This window comes from Vanacampus margaritifer, chromosome 2 (assembly GCF_051991255.1).
Source record: "Vanacampus margaritifer isolate UIUO_Vmar chromosome 2, RoL_Vmar_1.0, whole genome shotgun sequence".
Lineage (NCBI taxonomy): Eukaryota > Metazoa > Chordata > Actinopteri > Syngnathiformes > Syngnathidae > Vanacampus > Vanacampus margaritifer.
Genome location: NC_135433.1, coordinates 53547957 through 53566535, shown reverse-complemented (window position 1 = coordinate 53566535; position 18579 = coordinate 53547957). Strand labels below are relative to the sequence as shown.

The following is an 18579-nucleotide window of genomic DNA, read 5'->3' as shown; positions in this document are numbered from 1 at the left end:
ATTCCATTGTTGAAATGTGTTTTTTTCATCTGGATTTTGTTCTGGATTTCTGAATGTACTGTATGAGGGCAAAAAAGCCATTTTCATAATTTAACTCCTTGTGTAATCTAAGAGCATCAACCGACTATTTTTCATCTGCTCCCCCTCCCTCCTCAGATTCTTAACCGGGTTCTGGCGTGTGTGACCACGGCCAAGCAGGTCCAGTTCTCTGAAGCCGTTCTAACTGCAGGGAATGAGTGTGTGGGTGTATTGCTGGCCAGCATGGAGCCCTGTGGTCAACTAATGGAGACAGTCTTAACCTATGGCTTGGACCAATTGGACTGCTGCCGTGCTTGTGGATCGGACTATAACCTGGCAGTACTCAGCCTTCTCACTCTGGTAAGGTCATCGTTAGTTGGCGATGAGCATTTGAGCGCATTTCCTTGAGTTAGTCAACTGAAAAATTTGTTTACAAATGGATAATTATTTCCACAATTTGATGTTTATTCACAAAATAAACCAAATTACAATACTTATTTTAACACAAAACTACAATAGGACTGTGAACACAGTGACACATGATCAAATGAGTTCAGCCTCTTCACGGCTTCTGTCAAAATAAAGTAACTGCAGCAGCTTAATTCTTTATGAGCGGCAAATAAGTAAGCTGCAAGTTACAGCTCATTCAGAAACATTCTGAAGCTATGGTGATGTAGACACATTGCATTAATTTTATCAAGCTTTAATTTTACTTTCCACCAGTTTGTGTTATTTGATATTACAATATTTATCTACAGCATTTTACACTTATGGCTTCATTTTTTCCCTGCAGGCCTCACATTAGATGTGCATTGATTACTTGGATCATTTGAAATAAAATGAGTCATAATATGACTAACACTACAAAACATTATTGTTGATACAAATCTGTGTGTTCCAATTGCATGAAAAAAATGTAAATTGATTTCCCTTTGTTTTGTTTTTTTTATCACAGCTATTACTGAATACTTTTATTTCTATTCAAGATGAATGTTTAACACAACAGTAGAACTTTTTGGACACATTTTGAAGACAAGGAAGAGCATGAATATTTGATCAAGAATTTAATTGTCTTTGTCAATCATTGTTTATGTTTTACATTGATATTCTGATAAACTTTTAGATTGTGGAACAGATCAACACAAAGCTGCCTGTGTCCTTCGTTGAGAAATTGTTGGCACCGGACTCACAGCTGCAGGAATTGCGTTTCCATCAAGAGAAAGAGGTTTGTGACCACATGTTAATGGATCTAAACGTGTGTGTGTGTGTGTGTGTGTGTGTGTGTGTGTGTGTGTGTGTGTGTGTGTGTGTGTGTGTGTGTGTGTGTGTGTGTGTGTGTGTGTGTGTGTGTGTGTGTGCAAGCAAAACAATGTGATTAAAACTGTTTGTCAATGTGCTGTCCATTGATGAACAATTATGGTAGTTTTTAATCTTTATTCCATTTTTTTTTTTAACTTAATGTGATGGAATGACTGATTTCTACAGTGCCTCTGGACAGTATTCACAGTACTTCACTTTTATGGTGTGTTACAACACCCCATAATGACAATGTGAAAATAATTTATCAAAAATAAAATACTAAGAATCACTCGTACATAAGTAGTCACAGCCTTTGCCAAGCTCAAAATTTCACTGATCCTCCTTGATGTTTCTCTAGCCTTATTGTCTCAGTCAGTGGGAAATTTAGTTGATTGGGCGTGATGCTCTATATAAGGCCCTGCAATTGATAGTGTAGGTCAAACAAACAAAGCAAGCATAAAGTCAAATTGTCAGTGGACCTCTGCGACAGGATTGCCCCCAGTTACAGATCTAGAAAATGGAGCTTGCTGGGCTGAAGATCACAATGAGCACAGTTGCCTTAATGATTCGTAAATTTAAAAAAGTTCAGAACCACCAGAATTCTCCCTAGAGCTGGCCGTCCAGCAAAACTGCGCAATCGGGGTGGAAGAGCTGAAGAGGTGACCAATGGTCACTCTTTTGGAGCTCCAAAGAGGAGAACCTTCCAGATGGACAGGCATCTCTGCAACATGCTATCAATCAGTTCTGTATGGTAGAGGGGCCAGATGGAAGCCACTCTTCAGTAAAAGGCATACGGCAGCCTGACTGTTTGCACAAAGGCACCTGAAGGACAAAAGTCTCTGACTTGATGAGACAAAGGTGAAACTCTGGCGTGAATGCCAGACCTTATGTTTGGAGGGAACCAGGCACCACTCTTCACCTGGCTGATACCATCTTTACATTGACGTATAGTGTTGGCAGCATTTATGTTTTTAGTGGCATAATAACTGGGAGACAAATTGAAGTATAGATGAATGCGGCATTTTACAGAGAGGTAATGGACAAATGTGTTGCTCCCGAGCACTTTTGACCTCGGACGGGGGGGCTACAGTTCATCTTTCAGCAGTTTGGCCCAGCAAGTTGGCCTTGCCAGCCAATCGGCGCTCTCTGTCCAACCTGATGTGGTTTGAGAGGTGCTGCAAAAAGAAAAGAGAGGTGTTCCAAGCTTGTGGCCTCTTTTTTTCAAAAAGACTTGCTGCCAAAGGTGCATCACCAAAGTTTTGAAAAAGTCTGTGAATACTGTCCATGAGATTGTATTTTTAATGTAGTTGCAAAGATTTCATTAGCTTTTTTTTCTTGGCGTTATTATGGGTTGTAAATGGTTATTTCAAAAACCATATTTGGAATAAGGCTGTAAATGTGGAAAAAGTGCTGTGAATACAGAGCGGAAACGATGTATATCCCAAAGACTTAATATAAGAAATGATTGTGATTAAAAATACATTTGTTGGTTGTGCCACCGTAATCTGTATCAACATTTAATGGGTTTAATGTGGCTTGCTATGGCACATTTTAAAGTTCTTTTGAAAAACATACTTGGTGATGACAAGGTTTCATTTGATAAACAAACTCAGCTCTATGTATTTGATCCCATTAGCTTCTGCAACTGACAACTGTGAAGTAGTTTCTAAGTATTTTACGTCTACTTTACAGTTTGTTTTGTCATGTATGTGCACTCCACAGGTGATGTCAGCTGTACATGGAGTGTATCAGGCACTCTTGAGTCTAAAAAATATTCCAACACTGGAGGCAGCTTACAAATTGGTATTGGGAGAGATGGCATGCGCCCTGTCCAGTATTCTGGCTACCCTGGAGCTGACCGGTGGGCTACAGCCACCTGATAGCCCCTGCCTCGGCATCCAGCACCCTGCTTTCGCTTCAGTCACCCTAAACCCGGAGAAGGCACAGTTCACCCTCATTTTCAATCTCAGCACTCTCACCACCATTGGGAACACAAAGAACTCACTCATCGGGGTAAGTAAGATACACAGGTTTACAAAAAAGTAGTAATAATAATAATGACAAGTATACTGTTCTTTGACAGGAGATGTAAATTAACTGAAACAAAAAAACAACAATCTTTCAATCCCAATCAACAACTTTGAAGTAGAACCTTTGTCATTGAACATTGTCCCTTCAATTGGTCGAATGTAGTTATAGTGGACATATCTGTGCTATGTACTACATTTGGTTTGTTACAAAAACAAATTACAGTCAGGTTCACACACAGTGGTTAAACTTGTTACACACATTTTGCTAGTGTTTCCTGACCTGTATTGAGCCAAGGCACCTATTTTATGAAAGAAAAATGGCACAGCATCAGCACCCCTATTGGTCCCTCACAGCATAATAGTGTGCCACACCACCCTAGTTAGGAATAACTGAATTATGTAACACCTGCAGATAGATAAATTCTGTTCCAAAAGTTAAGTTTGTTGTAGTCTGATTGAGCATGTTTGTATTTGTATTTTTGAGCAAACACCACTGCAGGTAGAGTTTTTATTTTAACTTTTTCTGTCTACTTAATTCTCAGTTATGTTCATTGTATCATTGTAATTTAAATCACAACTTATACTTGCTAATTTATCATTAACAGTTAGCAAGATGCATTTGGTCCTTCACTCTAGGTGAAAACAAAATCTCAATCATCTTAATTCAAAATGTTTTTTTTTTTTGAGAGAGCTCAGTATTGTTCATTCGGTAATCTTACCGATTCAACAATCAATCAATGTCATCTTCATTGCTCTCTTTTCTTTTTTTGTGTGTGTGCATATGTGCGTGTGTGTGAGTTTATGCTCACTAATTCACCTAAAACCTATTAAAAATCCCATACCCTTCACCTAAACCGAATATCTCAGAATCCTGCTAGTCGTGAAGTTGTCAGGAGACCCGAGGAAGGATCAAAGAAAAGAAAGAAAAGTTAAATCAAACACCGACCAGACACCACCTACTACCCACAGGGTTACAAACCAGAATCTTTCACCAACCCCAGAAACATCTCAATTCCAACAAATTTGGGAGACCTCAGGAGACCAAAGGAAAGACTGAAGAAAGAAAGGAAGGATAGATGAAGTAGAGTGAGATCCACAGACCTCACCCTCCACTGATTCACCGACTAGAGGAAGAAGCAGATTGTGTTAGAATTTTGGTAGATGCTTGTGTGGTGGATCTGGCATGAATGAAAACCTCTTATACCTAATTCAAATTTTTAATAGTCTTGTAATGTTTCAATGAGTTTTGTGTCTATGGGCTTGTGGTGACGGGTAAAAGTCACATTTCCGAAGAGTATTCTGAAGTGATAGTATAAAAACTCGATATATTTTACATTGAATTAGGTCCTCCACTAAATATCACATTCAAGTGTAAATTTGACAACGTAAAGTTGGTTTCTATTAATGATGTAAACGTATGCACTTTCACTGAAATCTACAGGTGATGTTTGCTGAGCAACCAAAGTTTTTGACTGGCTCTTCGTTTATATCTCCTGATGTGTTGTCTGAATTAAGAATAGACTGATTTTCATCATTGTAGCTAATTTTCTTTTGTTTGACCTGTTTAGATGTGGGCTTTGTCTCCTACCGTCTTTGCCCTGCTGAGTCACACGCTGATGTTAGTGCACTCTGAGTTAGCAGTCTACTACCCTGCCATCCAGTATGCTGTGCTTTACACCCTCTATTCCCACTGTACCAGGTAATGTTTGAACTCTCGTGATTTGCCACATATTGCACTTTAAATTTAACGCGGTATGGTTAGAAATGGTAAACACTGATCAGAATTCCCTGCGGTGCAGCTCATTAGGTATGGTGATGGCTGAATAATTTGACATTATACCAGTTCAACAATACAATCTGCCTTTTTTTCATTAATCAAGAGGATCTTTATAGTTAATAGAAGTCAACGACGGAGGACTGTACACAAGAAGCCAAGCGCATGATCCCTGGCATTGCAATTTCATTGCTTATGTCTCTTGAAAGTGAAGATTCTTCTTCAACCAAAAAAACCTACACTGTCTAGCTGTATTCTTTTAGGTACCATGTTACTGTAGAAGTCCCCCCAATGAAGGGTGCAGAAAGGTTTAGTCAACAGTAAATCATATTCACAACTTTTGCCGATATACTATAAATGTGAAACGTTGCAAAGCATCTCAAACTGAATTAGACTGTAGGTCTACTGGTTGGCGTAAACAGGTTTATGCTGTTTCTTATAAAATATCTAACTAATTCACTTAATCACAATCATTTTTATTTTTTTATTTTATTAAATTACATAAATGCATGATGTGATGAGCCCGTTTGTAATTTTGTACTTCCTAACTGGTGCTGTATCTTCTCTGCGTTTTCTCTGTTAGACATGATCATTTCATCTCCTCCAGCTTGTCATCATCTTCCCCCTCCCTGTTTGATGGTGCTGTCATTAGCACTGTCACGACAGCCACAAAGAAGCATTTCAGCACTCTGCTTAACCTTCTGGGAGGGCTGCTGGTGAAGGAACATCTCTATCCTGAAGCCAGGTTTTTTCATTTTAGACCAACATTATAGCCAGCATATTTAACACTGCCAAAGGAAACAAGAGGATTTGATATCACAACAAGCTTTATATCGGGAAGTGTGGGTAGGTGTATGACAAAATCAGAACATGGTGTGTATGTATCAGGAGGCTGCTGCTGACATGGGCTCAAGAGATCTCACTGCTGATGAAGAAGTCAGACACCTACAGCCCTCTCTTTTCCCTGCCTTCCTTTAACAAGTTCTGTCGTGGCCTGCTGTCTAATGGTGAGCTCAACATGTCCAATACTCTTTGCCTTTCTTTTTTTAAGATCACAGATTGTTAACAGGCAATACAATGGATAATATTTCCCTCTGTTTCACTCAACAGCCCTAAATGAAGATCAGATTATCTGCCTTCAGACCTGCAACAGCCTATTCATCCTCTCTTCAGCTTTATCTGTGGAGCTTCTTCAGAGGTAAATGCCCACCTGTCAACTCATAATGAGCTGCCTTGGGGCTTTGTATAGAATTTGAGCAGGAACTTGAAGTACAGAGGACATTAAGCTTCAATCTGTTATAGGAGGAAGACACATTTGATTTATTTCTTTACTTGAAAACGAAATTATACGAGTAACTGTAGTTTTCTGATGCTGCTTTTGATATGCTCTATGTGTAGTTCAGTAATTGTGATTACCATTTTGATAACACATACACATCACCCCCAAAACAAAACCCCAAAACTTGCTGATCCACTTTGTCTTGTCTCATTCTATTCTATTCTATTTTTTTTGTATTTTTTGTCTGATTTCTTGTTCAATAGGTGTGTAACTCAAATGTAATTGTCTAGTTGTGTGACCCTGCAAGTTGCGAGAACCTGTTGCACGTCAACCTGAGCCACCTGCTGAATTAAGATCATGTGTGTTTTAGGTGTGTGGATGTGTGCAGAGTCCAGCTGGTCCACTCAGCAGTCAGGGTGAGGCAGGCCTATGGCAAACTGCTTCGGACAATACCGCTGGATGTTTCTTTAAGGTAAAGCTGGCCCCCAAAATGCAGTGCTTCTGTCCTTTGAGTCTATGTTTCATGTCTTATCATAGAAAACTTTTAGTCAGATCTCATAAATATGTTATTGTCTGTTTCATGATTATTTTTTTGAATAGTAACCACAGTCACCCAGAGATGACTCATATCTCATTGGCCATCCGCCATCACATGAGCCGAGCACCAAGCAGCACCTTACACCCCCAGGACTTCAGTGACCTCATCAGCTTCATCTTATATGGAGTCCTGCACCGTGGAGGGTATGTCCAAAACCTCAGTTTCCCTCACTTGATTAATTAAATATGTTACTTTAATCTAAATTCTCACATTTAATGTTATGTATCAGAAGCAGAGGATATACCACTGTTGTCTACAGTTTAATACTTATTGCACTTGCATAGAAAATAAAATTGTGTTAGGGCGAGCTGTATGTCAAGTACTGAGGCTTTTTAAAAATCCCATTCTTGTCCACAGCAAGGATCCGTGGCTGGAACGACTTTATTACAGCTGCCAGCGCCTCGAAAAACGGGATGGCCGAGGTGGTGCTGATGCCATGCGTCCTGGTGTGGTGCCCAGAGCTCTGTTGAAAACTGAAGTGGTGCTGTGGCAGTGGGCAGTGTGGGAAGCCGCACAGTTCACTGTACTGTCCAAACTCCGAACTCCACTTGGGCGAGCTCAAGACACCTTCCAGACCATTGAAGGTGATACCCAAGTTGTTGTTTGTATTAAATCCTTATACACGCCAGGTTGCTTTCAGTAGTAACGACCTGCAAATTACAGCCAGCATCATCAACAGTGGGTTAACATTTGCCCACATATTTATTGTTGACATTTAGGTTAATCTCATCGTAGCAGTCAAAATTGTGACCACAGTTATATTGGAGGATGCAAGTGTACATTTTTTTTGTAGTTTTTTTTATTTATGACAGACAGCCAAACCGTTTCTTAGGCTGCGTTCACACTGCAGCTCAATTCCGATTTTTTTTTCACACCCGACCTGGGCCTCTTTCGTATGTGGATATAAATCGGATATGTATGCGATGTGTCTGCACTGTGAACGCTCATTCGCACGCATCCGGTCATCAAAAACCTGATATGCGCCCTGCGCGGGTGGGAGAGAGTGCTTGGAAGGGAGACTATTGACACGTCTGTGAATATATATACAAAGCTGTTTTGAGTAAGTGTCAATTTTTTATTTGTCTTTAATTTAATCACACTTGAAACATTAAGCATAAAGTTGACGTGTGGCACTGCAGACGGTTCATCATTAACGGCGATGACGCAACGTCATCTTCGGTAGACTTCTCAATGAAATGAGGTAGAGGAGTGTCCCATCATTTCCCGCAAATTACCTCTTCCAACCTAGCTACTCTGGCGAGATGAAATTAAAAAAATAAGTCAGACGGATTTCTGTTGCTGTTTGTAAACAGCACATTCAAAACTGACGCACAAGGAAGCTGAGGATAGCAACCAACCAAGAGCCAGCGTGAAAACAGTCCACCAACCAGGGCGTTCGCGCAGCTGAGTTTGCATAATGTATGCAGACGAGCTATGAATCAAACTCCTAACACGTCCGCGAAACAAGTCCACCATTCCACTAATCTGTAGCGTGCGTTGGCACAGCTAAATTTGCATATGAAACTGATAAAAGTCACTTGCTTCAGTGACTTGGCTGGCGGTAAGACGTTGCGAGTCGGGACAATATTTACTTCCGTGAACACCGCAACGTGACGTCGTTGTTTTGGGTGTACGTCACTCGACGTGTGCTCACTGCTCTTTGCGCATGCGAGTCGCATTACAGGCGCGTTGCGTTCAGATTAGATGTTGCATTTGTTTTTGTATTGTGAACGGTACATAAAAAGGTCGGATGTAACAAAAAATCTGAGTTTGGCATCACCCCCTGCAGTGTGATTGTAGTCTTATTTTCCTCTATATATTTCAGGTATGATCCGCAGCCTGGCTGCTCACAGCCTGAACCCAGAACAGGATGTTGGATCATGGGCTGGTGCTGGAAGTGACGGGGATGGTCACCTTTCCAATCAGCTCAGGATCACTCTACTGCTTCAGTATCTTGAGAACCTGGAGAAGCTCATGTATAATGCATATGAGGGCTGTGCTAATGCTCTCACTGCCCCACCTAAGGTAAGCTTATAAGTCTAACTACACTGCTAATTTAAAATAATAAATATTCAGTTAAAGTGTTGAGCATGGATAACATTTACGTAATTTACATTTTCCGTTGAATAATGCAAATGTCCTCTTTTGACACAGGGTATCAGGACATTCTTTTACACCAACCGTCAAACGTGCCAAGACTGGCTGACAAGGATCCGTCTTTCACTGATGAGGGTTGGTCTCCTGTCTGGCCAACCAGCGGTGACCATACGTCATGGTTTTGACCTTCTTGCTGAGATTAAAAACAGCAGCACCCAGGTTTGAATGAGGACATTGTCGGTAGGGCTGGGTGATCACATGAATAAGAACATGAATGAGAATATCGATAGTGGAAAATACAAAGTGGAAATGATGTCTAATTACGTCATTACGATGTCTATGTGTTGCGGTATAGAGGGAGGGTTCGATCACATTACCATGTACGGAGTTACTGTGTATTCTCACACATGTAAACGGGATACTGTATTCCAAATGTTTCAGAAACCAGAATTTTTACCCGAATATTGAGGTCATGTAAGCATAGTCATTGATTGCACCTAGGGATGCACGGTTAACCGGTACTAATTTGGTATAGGGGTACTGCGTCATTTAAAACTATACTATACTGTGTTTTGTATGGTAACGGTACTTGCAGCGCCGCCGCACGACAAGTGACCTTACAGAGACTCGTAACTAGTCAGAGGAGTTAGCATATAGCAAATAAGTAGCAGCGTATCGTAATGGCGTGGGCCACTTCCCCGCCCGGGAGACCGTGCGTGCGTGATTGGGGGCAAAACAAGTAGCGGTGTGGTTTGACACATGCATGAAGCAGGAATTAGCGTACCGCAAATAAAAGTGTATTTGACTCACACGTGTGGAGGTAGACAAAAAGGACACCATGAAATGGCTGAAGAAAATGCACAAGGCGAAGCATATCGCAGACGCATCGGTCTGCAGACGATGTTATAAAACCTGCCAGGCGAAAGGCAGAACATCACAAAACAATTAAAAGACAAGCACCCTGACCTGCATAAGGAGCTCAAAGATCGACAGGTTGGCCTTCCGTACTTTTCCACCTTTCGCACTGTAGTTTTTAATTACGTAATTTACAACTGGCTGCATGGGAAGCGTAAAGGCAATGCTTAAAGGAGCGGTTACTACAGGGATGTGATTTTTCCGCTAATTAGCGGAATTCCGATTTTTTTTTTTTTTTTTTTTAGTAGTTCATTGTGTATGCGCATGACTCCGACAGATAACATCTTCTGCTATAACAAAGACATTTGTGGTATGCTCTAATATGAGTTACTTTTCAAAATTTATGCTGTTGTTTTGTCTATTTCTTTGTCATGTGAGTGCATTGAAAGTACTTAAAAACACGGAAAACCCATGAGCTCCGGGGGGCTTTGCCCCCCCTTGTCCCCCCACCAGGGCGTCTGCCAGCGGCCCCCAGACCCCCGGCTAAATTTTCAGATAATTTCACTTTGGTCAAATCACATCCCTGTTACTACGAGTTGTCCTTTCATAAAATCTCACGCGACACACCACCCAAAAACACTACGAAACTTTGTTTGGTGATTAGCTCAGTAGTAGAGCAACGTGTTGGTCTAGCATTTAAAATATCAATAAAATACACTCAAATATGAAATGTGAAAAAGTTCAAGGGGTACAGTCGGTATGAATAATCTTTCAAAGCACTGTACTACTGCCAGCGCACACAGCATTATTTTATATTGTTCTACGTTATACTTGCTGAGTACAAATTGTTTTAATATTTTTGTCTATGTTCATTTTTAATTCAAATTTAATTCATGTTACTCCTAGTTTCTTTAGTACAGATGCTTTAAAACGAATTGGGATCCCCCCACCCTACCCATTTTTTCCCTCCTCTTAACCCTAACAGTCAATGTGGATTTCAGGTAAGAAACCTCGATGCAAATTCTGATAATGTTTTCTGTTTTGTTCGCTTCAGGGTCCAGAATTAGAGGTTCCTTTAACATTATTGGCAGAAGCGCTTTGTGAGCTACGTTGTCCTGATGCTATCCAAGGACTTGCTGCCTGGAGCCTCTCGAACACTGGCAAGAGTCTCAGCTGGTTGTCATCAGTTGCTTTACAAGCGGAGGGACGGTAAGCAACTTATAAATGTTCAATGTTTTGGTCTTCTTTCTTTTGCTATAAAACTTGTGTGATATGTTTGATTTATCTTGTGATTTCTCAAATATTCAATTTAATACAGAGGCAAATATTTCAAATGAGAAACAATCCAATGATTTTTCGTGAATTAAAAAACACAATTATATTTGGGCATTGTGACGTATTTTCTTGCGTGTGCCTGTGTTCAGGTTTGAGAAAGCAGCGCTAGACTACCAAGATCAGTTGTCTGCAGTTACAGGGATGGACTGCAGCATCAAAAGCTCTGACTGTTACCTGCTCAAACTCTCTAGTAGTACCTGCAGCCCCAAACATACAAGCAATGGTAACTATTAAATATAAATTTTAACTAAGTCAACTTTCAGTCCAACCATTTCTACTTTGATTCCATTTAATAGTGGAGATGACAATGTACAGCAGTACTAACAACATTATTTTTGTTAATGTCTTCTGCTAATGCTTCATTTGGTCAATTGAGGATCATAACATTTACATTTGTGGCCCTTGTAATCAAAGTTGCCCATGCCTGATTTAAAAGAACCAGGATTTATCTGACGTTTATTTGGTTCTGGATGATTTATGTTTATATTATTTTCATACTTATTGCTACTATGGACTGTGATGTGTATAAACACACGTAATATGTCCTCCCCCTCCCCGGGTTTTCTTTGAAAAGGTGATAGCCGGAAAACTGTGCTGCTGAAGTCAAATGATTGCTCTCCCGATGTCATCAACCTGGTGGCCAACAAAGCATGTCAGTGCTATGTGGCACTTTGTGATTGGCCATCAGTCAAGGAATGGCAAACCACTGTTCAGGCCCTGAAACAGAACTCCACCAATTTAGTCAACATCAACCTGAGGGCTGATTTCAACTACATTCAGGCCCTAAGCCACTTTGAGGATGGAGATTTGACTGAATGTGGTGCTCAACTGGAACTTCTGCCTGGAGAAGACTTCAACTCCATCTCCAGTAGCAAAGACAAGATGGGCAAGTCTAGGCCTAATCCTTGAATTCATTGTTTAATTTAGAGAAAGCCAAGCAGCCATTTTAAAAGGGGTAACTGTCAGTCATATGTTAATGAATACCTGATTAAATGGTACTGCTTGCAAAGGGACTGTACATCAGATTGCATTCTGTTAAAAGTTGTGTGTCGGTGTCTGGTGTAGATCTGAAGAGGCTTCTGCCCTCATTGAGTCCTGATCCAACAGAACTTCAGAGAGCCATTGAGGTACAGCTCCTTCGTACCGCTGTTAGTGCCCTAGCAAAGGCCAATCAGCCACCAGAGCAAAGGGCCCCAGCCAATCAAGAGTGAGTATTTACAAACACATGTAGAAATACTTGGTACTCACTTAGATCTTCCTGTTTCAAACATCTTTCTTGTTAAAATGAGAATAATATTACATCCATCCATTTACTACCACTTATCCGAGGACACTATTTGGTTTTTCTAATGTTGTCTTTTCGTTCTTCTAATAATTCATGTATTTTTGCAGTACATTGGTGCGCTGCCTGAAACAAACTGGACGGATCTGCCTGGGTCCTCTTCGACTATCAACCCTGACCCTCTCTGATGCCTTGCCCACCCTTCCCACTTTGCAGCTCCACTGCACTGCCACTCTAGAAAACACACTTTCAGGACAAGAGGTACATACACCACTCTCTTCCATTTCACATTTATTAACTTCAACATTTTTACTTGATAAGTTGAATGGCTAACAAACCGATAAAAGTGTGACGTCGCTATGAGTATTAAGCATGATACTTCTGATTGTTTCATGAAATAATTTTCTAAAATCAAAATGGGGAAAAAAGTCAATCATGAGTCATCAAAGCCAAGTAAAAATGCTGGAACAAAAGTCTAGAAAATGTTCCATTATTTAATATAGTTAGTTTGTCTCATTTTGAAGAAAAAAATTATGCTATTAGGATGGTTTGGAATGATAGATTGTCTTCCAAATACCGGTATTCTTCAAAGGTCACTGCTTCTGTTTGCTTGAAAAAAATGAAAGGACCAATGGTAACATCAGTCCTGCTAGCATAGTAAAGTTTTGAAGTACAGTGGTACCTTGGCTCACGAACTTAATTGGTTCCCACAGAGAGTATGTGAGCCGAAAAGTTTGTCTTCCAAACAAGTATTTCCCATAGGAAACCATTAAAATGAGAATAATCCGTTTCCAGGTCCCCATAAAACACAATTTTCTACTAAAAAAGCCTTAAAACTACACAAAATATACCTTATTTTATGTATAATAAATGTGCTATTGTATTGTAATTAAAGAAATACACTGTACTGTATAATAAAGTGTTTTTATTTGCAAAACTTGCAACTTGGCTTTGTGATGGTACAGTAGTTGAAGGCTTGATGGAATGGAGTGGGAGGAGGAGGGAGGGAGGGAGTTACTGTTTGGAAGGAGAGTCCTCCGGTGTGGCTTCTCTTCTTTGCTTCTTAGGAGACTCTCTATCCTTGTTGCTGACTAAAAACCTCTTAATTGACACCTGTTGCTTTCTGAGTTGTAAGGTCTTACGAAACTGAGGCATCACATTATCATTTATCATGTTGATGATTCTCATAGCCACAGTCTTTTCTGAATGGTACTGTTCGATAAAAGCCTGCACATCACTCCACTTAGTTAACATGGTCTTGATGCTCTCACTTGATGCTGCAGCCATCTCCTCCTCCTCGTCCTCACATGACAACTCCTGAATGGCTTCCTTCTGCTTGTCCTCTTGAAGGCGAATCAAATCCTCTAACACCCTTAGCCACACACGCACCCTTAATAGCTTCCTTGTTCTTAAGGATGGTAGCAATGGTAGACTTAGCGTACTGGTACTGGGACGCTAAGTCACACAAACGCGCACCTCGTTCGTGTTTGTCGATGATCTCCTTCTGCTCGACCGTAATTTTCTTCAATGTCTTCTTAGGCTTAACACTAGCCTGTGGTGGGGTCTTTTTCGGTCCCATGGTAGCAAAAGTACTCCAAAATGATCCAAAATGTCTACCGAACACAAATCACGTCCGCACTCAAACAAAGGGGGCGACGAACTGGGACGCCGTGAGCGTGCGTCAGCTTCTCGTGATTTCTCGTGTCGCGTGATTTGGTTCGTCCGCTGAAAACTAGTTCGTCAGCCGAGACGAAATGCTCGCGAATTTAATGTTCGTGAGGCGAAAAGTTCGTGAGCTGAAGCGTTCGTGAGCCGAGGTACCACTGTATGATTAAATTGTGTGTGCTGTTGTATTCTCTGTAGGACTCTGTGGTTCCTTTGAACAGTGAGGCACTGAGTTCTTGTAAACAACAAGATGTCCAGCCTTTCCTTCAAGCCCTCAGATACACCATGTTCCAGAGACAACTCAACAAAATCAGAGGTAATACAATCACTCATCAGCATTTTTCTTTTTTTTTTTTACAAGATCCCATTGTTAATTTGTAAATCTAACCAAGGTAATCTCAGTCAACCTCTATGCCAACTGCTTTAGTCATTTTTATTTCAGAAGCTAAGAATCACTGAATAATGACACACAGAGTAGTTGTTGTTTGTGCCTCTGGGTGAGAACAGATTTCATGTTATGACTATTGACTACACGAGACTTTACCTTGGGCTTGAACAGCTACTAAAGCTCCTATATTATATGCGTCAAATTGACAAAATCGGAGAGTTAAATGCCTCAGAATCTTGTCAAAGAATATGAGAAGTTGCCCAAAGTTATCAACTTCACCATCTGAGTTTTATATATTGCCTGAGGCAGTTCTCTCATACGTGCTGTGCATTGGAGAAAACTGACACTGTCATATACACTATAGTGTAACGCATAGACATCTATAGCTGCCTAGCAGCTTGTCTGTCAAATTTAGTACAGTAAGTAATAAGTATAGATCTCACTCTGAGTACAGTGTCCTCGTTACAGAAGATTGCACAGCACTAGGATGTGTTTTCTCTGCTGTAAGAAAAAAAGCAAATACAACAAATGCTGTATGTACAATTATGTTAGCAGGCTTCATTTTTTTGGATGAAGTCCCTTTCATCTATTTCTTTCATATTGGAATAGAAGATCACTAAAACCAATATGTCTCAATATAGAAATGCTGCAGTGAACTATGATTCTTGGTGTAGCCCAATGCTTGACATAATTGTAATAATTAACACTAATATTAATAAGTAAAAAAGCACGAACTACTGTATAGTTGTGTGGGTAGGGAAAATAACTGTGAAGACAAATGCGTCAGGCCCACTCAGTCCAATAGAAAATCTTCTTTTGTCAACGCTTGTCATTTTCATCCTCTTGCAGGTTCTTCTCCTACCACAGATGCCCATCTCATGGAGCTTTGTTTGACGACTGTAAAGTTTGCTCGAAAAAAAGGCAACATTGCCCTGGCATCCCGCCTGCTCAGCCAATGTTGCGATGGAAGCCAAGATGAGGAGCAGGGCGACGAACTGATAAAGGCCTTCCGGCGCCTTACCTTGGAAGGCACGCTGGGAGAGAAGTGGGGGCCAGATCTGCAGATAGAAAAAGCCAAAGTAGTGAGGACTTCAGGTGAGGACAGAAGTCCGTGATTTTGACAAATCACACATGTCAAAACAGACCCAGATCATATATGGACAGCAATGTATATATATATATATAAATGTTTGGTAATTCATTTCAATATAACATTAGTAATCAATTCCACAGGCCAGTCCATTACAGCGATGGAAATGCTGAGCAGGGCTGCTCTGTCATATTGCTATGTGGGAAAGAATGAAGGTGCTGCCTGTCGCTCACTGCTCACGCTCTGCAAATGGCTGTTGGCTGACTGGAAGGACATGATACCCCAGCTTAAACAGGTCCACTTTTGTAAATTGGTCCTCAATTGGTGGCATGATTTGATTTTGTAAAAAATGTTGGTGTGCAGGCTTTATTTCTTTTATGACATTAAGTATGCATCGTGCTGTTTCGCTCCAGGTTGTGAAGATGTCAGGGGCAGTAAATTCATCCAATGCTGTGAGCAACATGACACCTTTGTGTCAGAACATTTCTGCTCTACTGGAGCTTCCTCTCGTGGAACAGAGCATTCCCCACATCACCACTGAGACTTCAGGTAAATTTGAGTACAATTATATGTAGGTGGCATGGATCAGTGATAGAGTGGTGGTCTTACAAGTCACAACGCTTAGGGTTTGTGGGTTCGATCCCAAGCCATTGTGACCATGTTGAAGTAGTCAAATGTAAAGAGGACCTTGTAAGGTGGAAAAGCGCTATACTGTATAAATGAAGTATCATTACCATAGGCAGAGCCTCCCCTCCTTGCACGCAGATCACTGTATCTGTCTGTATAGGCCCCCATCCTCCATGGGGGGCCCTATTTTGTGCAAAGGGACGCCTTCCGACATCCAATGTGAGGGAACGCTCCGACATGTACTTGACATGTCGCCCAAAAATCCGTCCGCACTTGCTTATGGGGTGCCACTCAGACGTAACATTGGTTAAGACAATATAGTGGAGTAACGTTTGCCTAAAAAAAAGAAGAAAGAAAAGTCATTTTAAACATTGAGCGGTCAGGTACTTTCCATAGAAAAACACTGCTGGAAGAGGGTTTGTCTTATATCTTAAATGTGTCATTTATTAATTAAATATGGAATTAAATAAACCAGTGATTAAATAAATGTGTCATTCATTAATTCAATTACCTACGTATATAAAAATATATATAATTATTTCTGTATTTATTTATTTCATGGTCCTGTGTTGCAGCGTTTCATAATTGTATTTTATCTGTCAAACTCGCCCGTCAAAGTTAGTGGGGGGGGGGGGGGGGGGGGGGGGGGGGGGGCTAAAGCCTGATTCACTCAAATTTTGTCTTATCGACTGCTTCGGCCTGAAGAGGTTAGAAACATGGCGGCTGCGGTGATGGATTTTTTTTGCTGATATAGAGTGATCAAGGCTTGTTGTTGTGCAAAACAACATCAAAATAAAAGCGATCTTTCTACTATTTTGCTAAAGTACAGTTTTGACTTGTAGGTTTAAGGTTTCCATTGAAGAGTGATTTGCTTCTGAGGCGTAGTTCTCGTAATGTCCCGCCTCGACTCTCGCGAGATCTCGCTGTTCTTGTAAGCGGTCACGTCACGCTAACTGCTCCTATTGTATCGTCACAAGAACAAATGCGTGTATGGAGCCGCGGCAGCCTTGGCTCAATAAGACTTGTTGTCCCCTCAGGAAGCAATTCCGACACAAAAGCGAGGGGCCCTGTTCTTCCTACTTCCTTTTACCAGGCGGGGTCACATGACTACAGGAAATGCGAAAAAAAGTGACTTCCATTTCAACACGTTTCAAAAAGTACCTCATGAGAGCGTAAATCTGAGTCTGATGGTAACGCACCTATTGAGGTCAATAGCGCCACCCAGCCTATTGAATTGTGTTTACTAGCTACTCGCTCTGCATCAATTCATTGTTCTGGAATAAATTTGCCTTGACTTGGTGAGCAGGGTGACCAATCAGGTGTTAGGACCTGCCCACCAAACTTTGATGGGTGAGTTTGACAGATAAAATAAATACATTAAACACTGCAACACGGTGACCATGAAATAATTATTTTTTATATATATATATATATATATATATATATATATATACACACACACACACACACAAATAAACATGGGTAATTTCATTAATTAATGACACATTTAATAACACATTGATTTATTTAATTCCGTATTTTAATAATAAATCAACATTTAATTAATTAAAATGTATTTAATTAATGAAACATTTATTTTATTATTTAATGGTGTATTCATTTATGTAAGTTTGGCACTTTTGATCTTACACGTAAAATGCATGTTTATATACAGTACATGGCTGGAAAGGACCTTTGAGCAAAGCCTATTTTAGACCACATTATAGGACTCTAATTTACATTTCTGTAGGATGTACCAGGCAGTTTATCACATATCATGTTCCATTTCAAGGGGTTATACATTTCAAAGGTTATGATTGTTCTCATAAGATGGTCAAGCAGTTTACTTAGCTTCATGTTTTAAAGATCACATGATAGTTGGCAAGCATGAACAACCCACAATGGGACATTTTTCTGTAAAAAAATTTTACATTAAGAACGCTACATTTTGACTAATAGTGTAATTGCAACTACCAATTGCTTAATGCTGACCAATTGAGGTCATTGAATAACCAAAAATTCTGTCTATGACTTGTGTGTAGTGAGTGTTGGTGTTGGGGAGCCAGACTTTGTGCTTGGCCAACTCTACCAGCTCTCCACCAGCCTAGCCCCTGAGGTGGCAAAGTCCTGGGCAGCACTGGCCAGCTGGGCATACCGCTGGGGTCGGAAGGTCGTAGACAATGCCAGGTAAGTGGACCTAAGCAGGTTATTCTTGAAATTCTTTATTTGAAATTGATTTTGT

The 18579-nt window shown here is 40.5% G+C and overlaps 1 protein-coding gene across 4 annotated transcripts in view; it reads left to right on the top strand.

Moving 5' to 3' along the window:
* The window catches only part of smg1 (SMG1 nonsense mediated mRNA decay associated PI3K related kinase), a 57992-nt gene that overhangs the window by 17404 nt on the left and 22009 nt on the right, over positions 1–18579 (top strand). For all 4 annotated transcript variants that reach the window (XM_077556168.1, XM_077556169.1, XM_077556167.1 and 1 more), the window contains 22 exons: positions 157–378; positions 1142–1243; positions 3040–3330; positions 4916–5046; positions 5705–5866; positions 6010–6128; positions 6232–6319; positions 6771–6872; positions 7001–7141; positions 7356–7582; positions 8824–9023; positions 9153–9314; positions 11005–11159; positions 11375–11508; positions 11860–12171; positions 12351–12492; positions 12678–12828; positions 14431–14548; positions 15470–15715; positions 15854–16005; positions 16124–16259; positions 18380–18524. In XM_077556168.1, the coding sequence (XP_077412294.1) occupies positions 157–378; positions 1142–1243; positions 3040–3330; positions 4916–5046; positions 5705–5866; positions 6010–6128; positions 6232–6319; positions 6771–6872; positions 7001–7141; positions 7356–7582; positions 8824–9023; positions 9153–9314; positions 11005–11159; positions 11375–11508; positions 11860–12171; positions 12351–12492; positions 12678–12828; positions 14431–14548; positions 15470–15715; positions 15854–16005; positions 16124–16259; positions 18380–18524 (3638 nt within the window). The remainder of the gene's footprint in view (positions 1–156; positions 379–1141; positions 1244–3039; positions 3331–4915; positions 5047–5704; positions 5867–6009; positions 6129–6231; positions 6320–6770; positions 6873–7000; positions 7142–7355; positions 7583–8823; positions 9024–9152; positions 9315–11004; positions 11160–11374; positions 11509–11859; positions 12172–12350; positions 12493–12677; positions 12829–14430; positions 14549–15469; positions 15716–15853; positions 16006–16123; positions 16260–18379; positions 18525–18579) is intronic.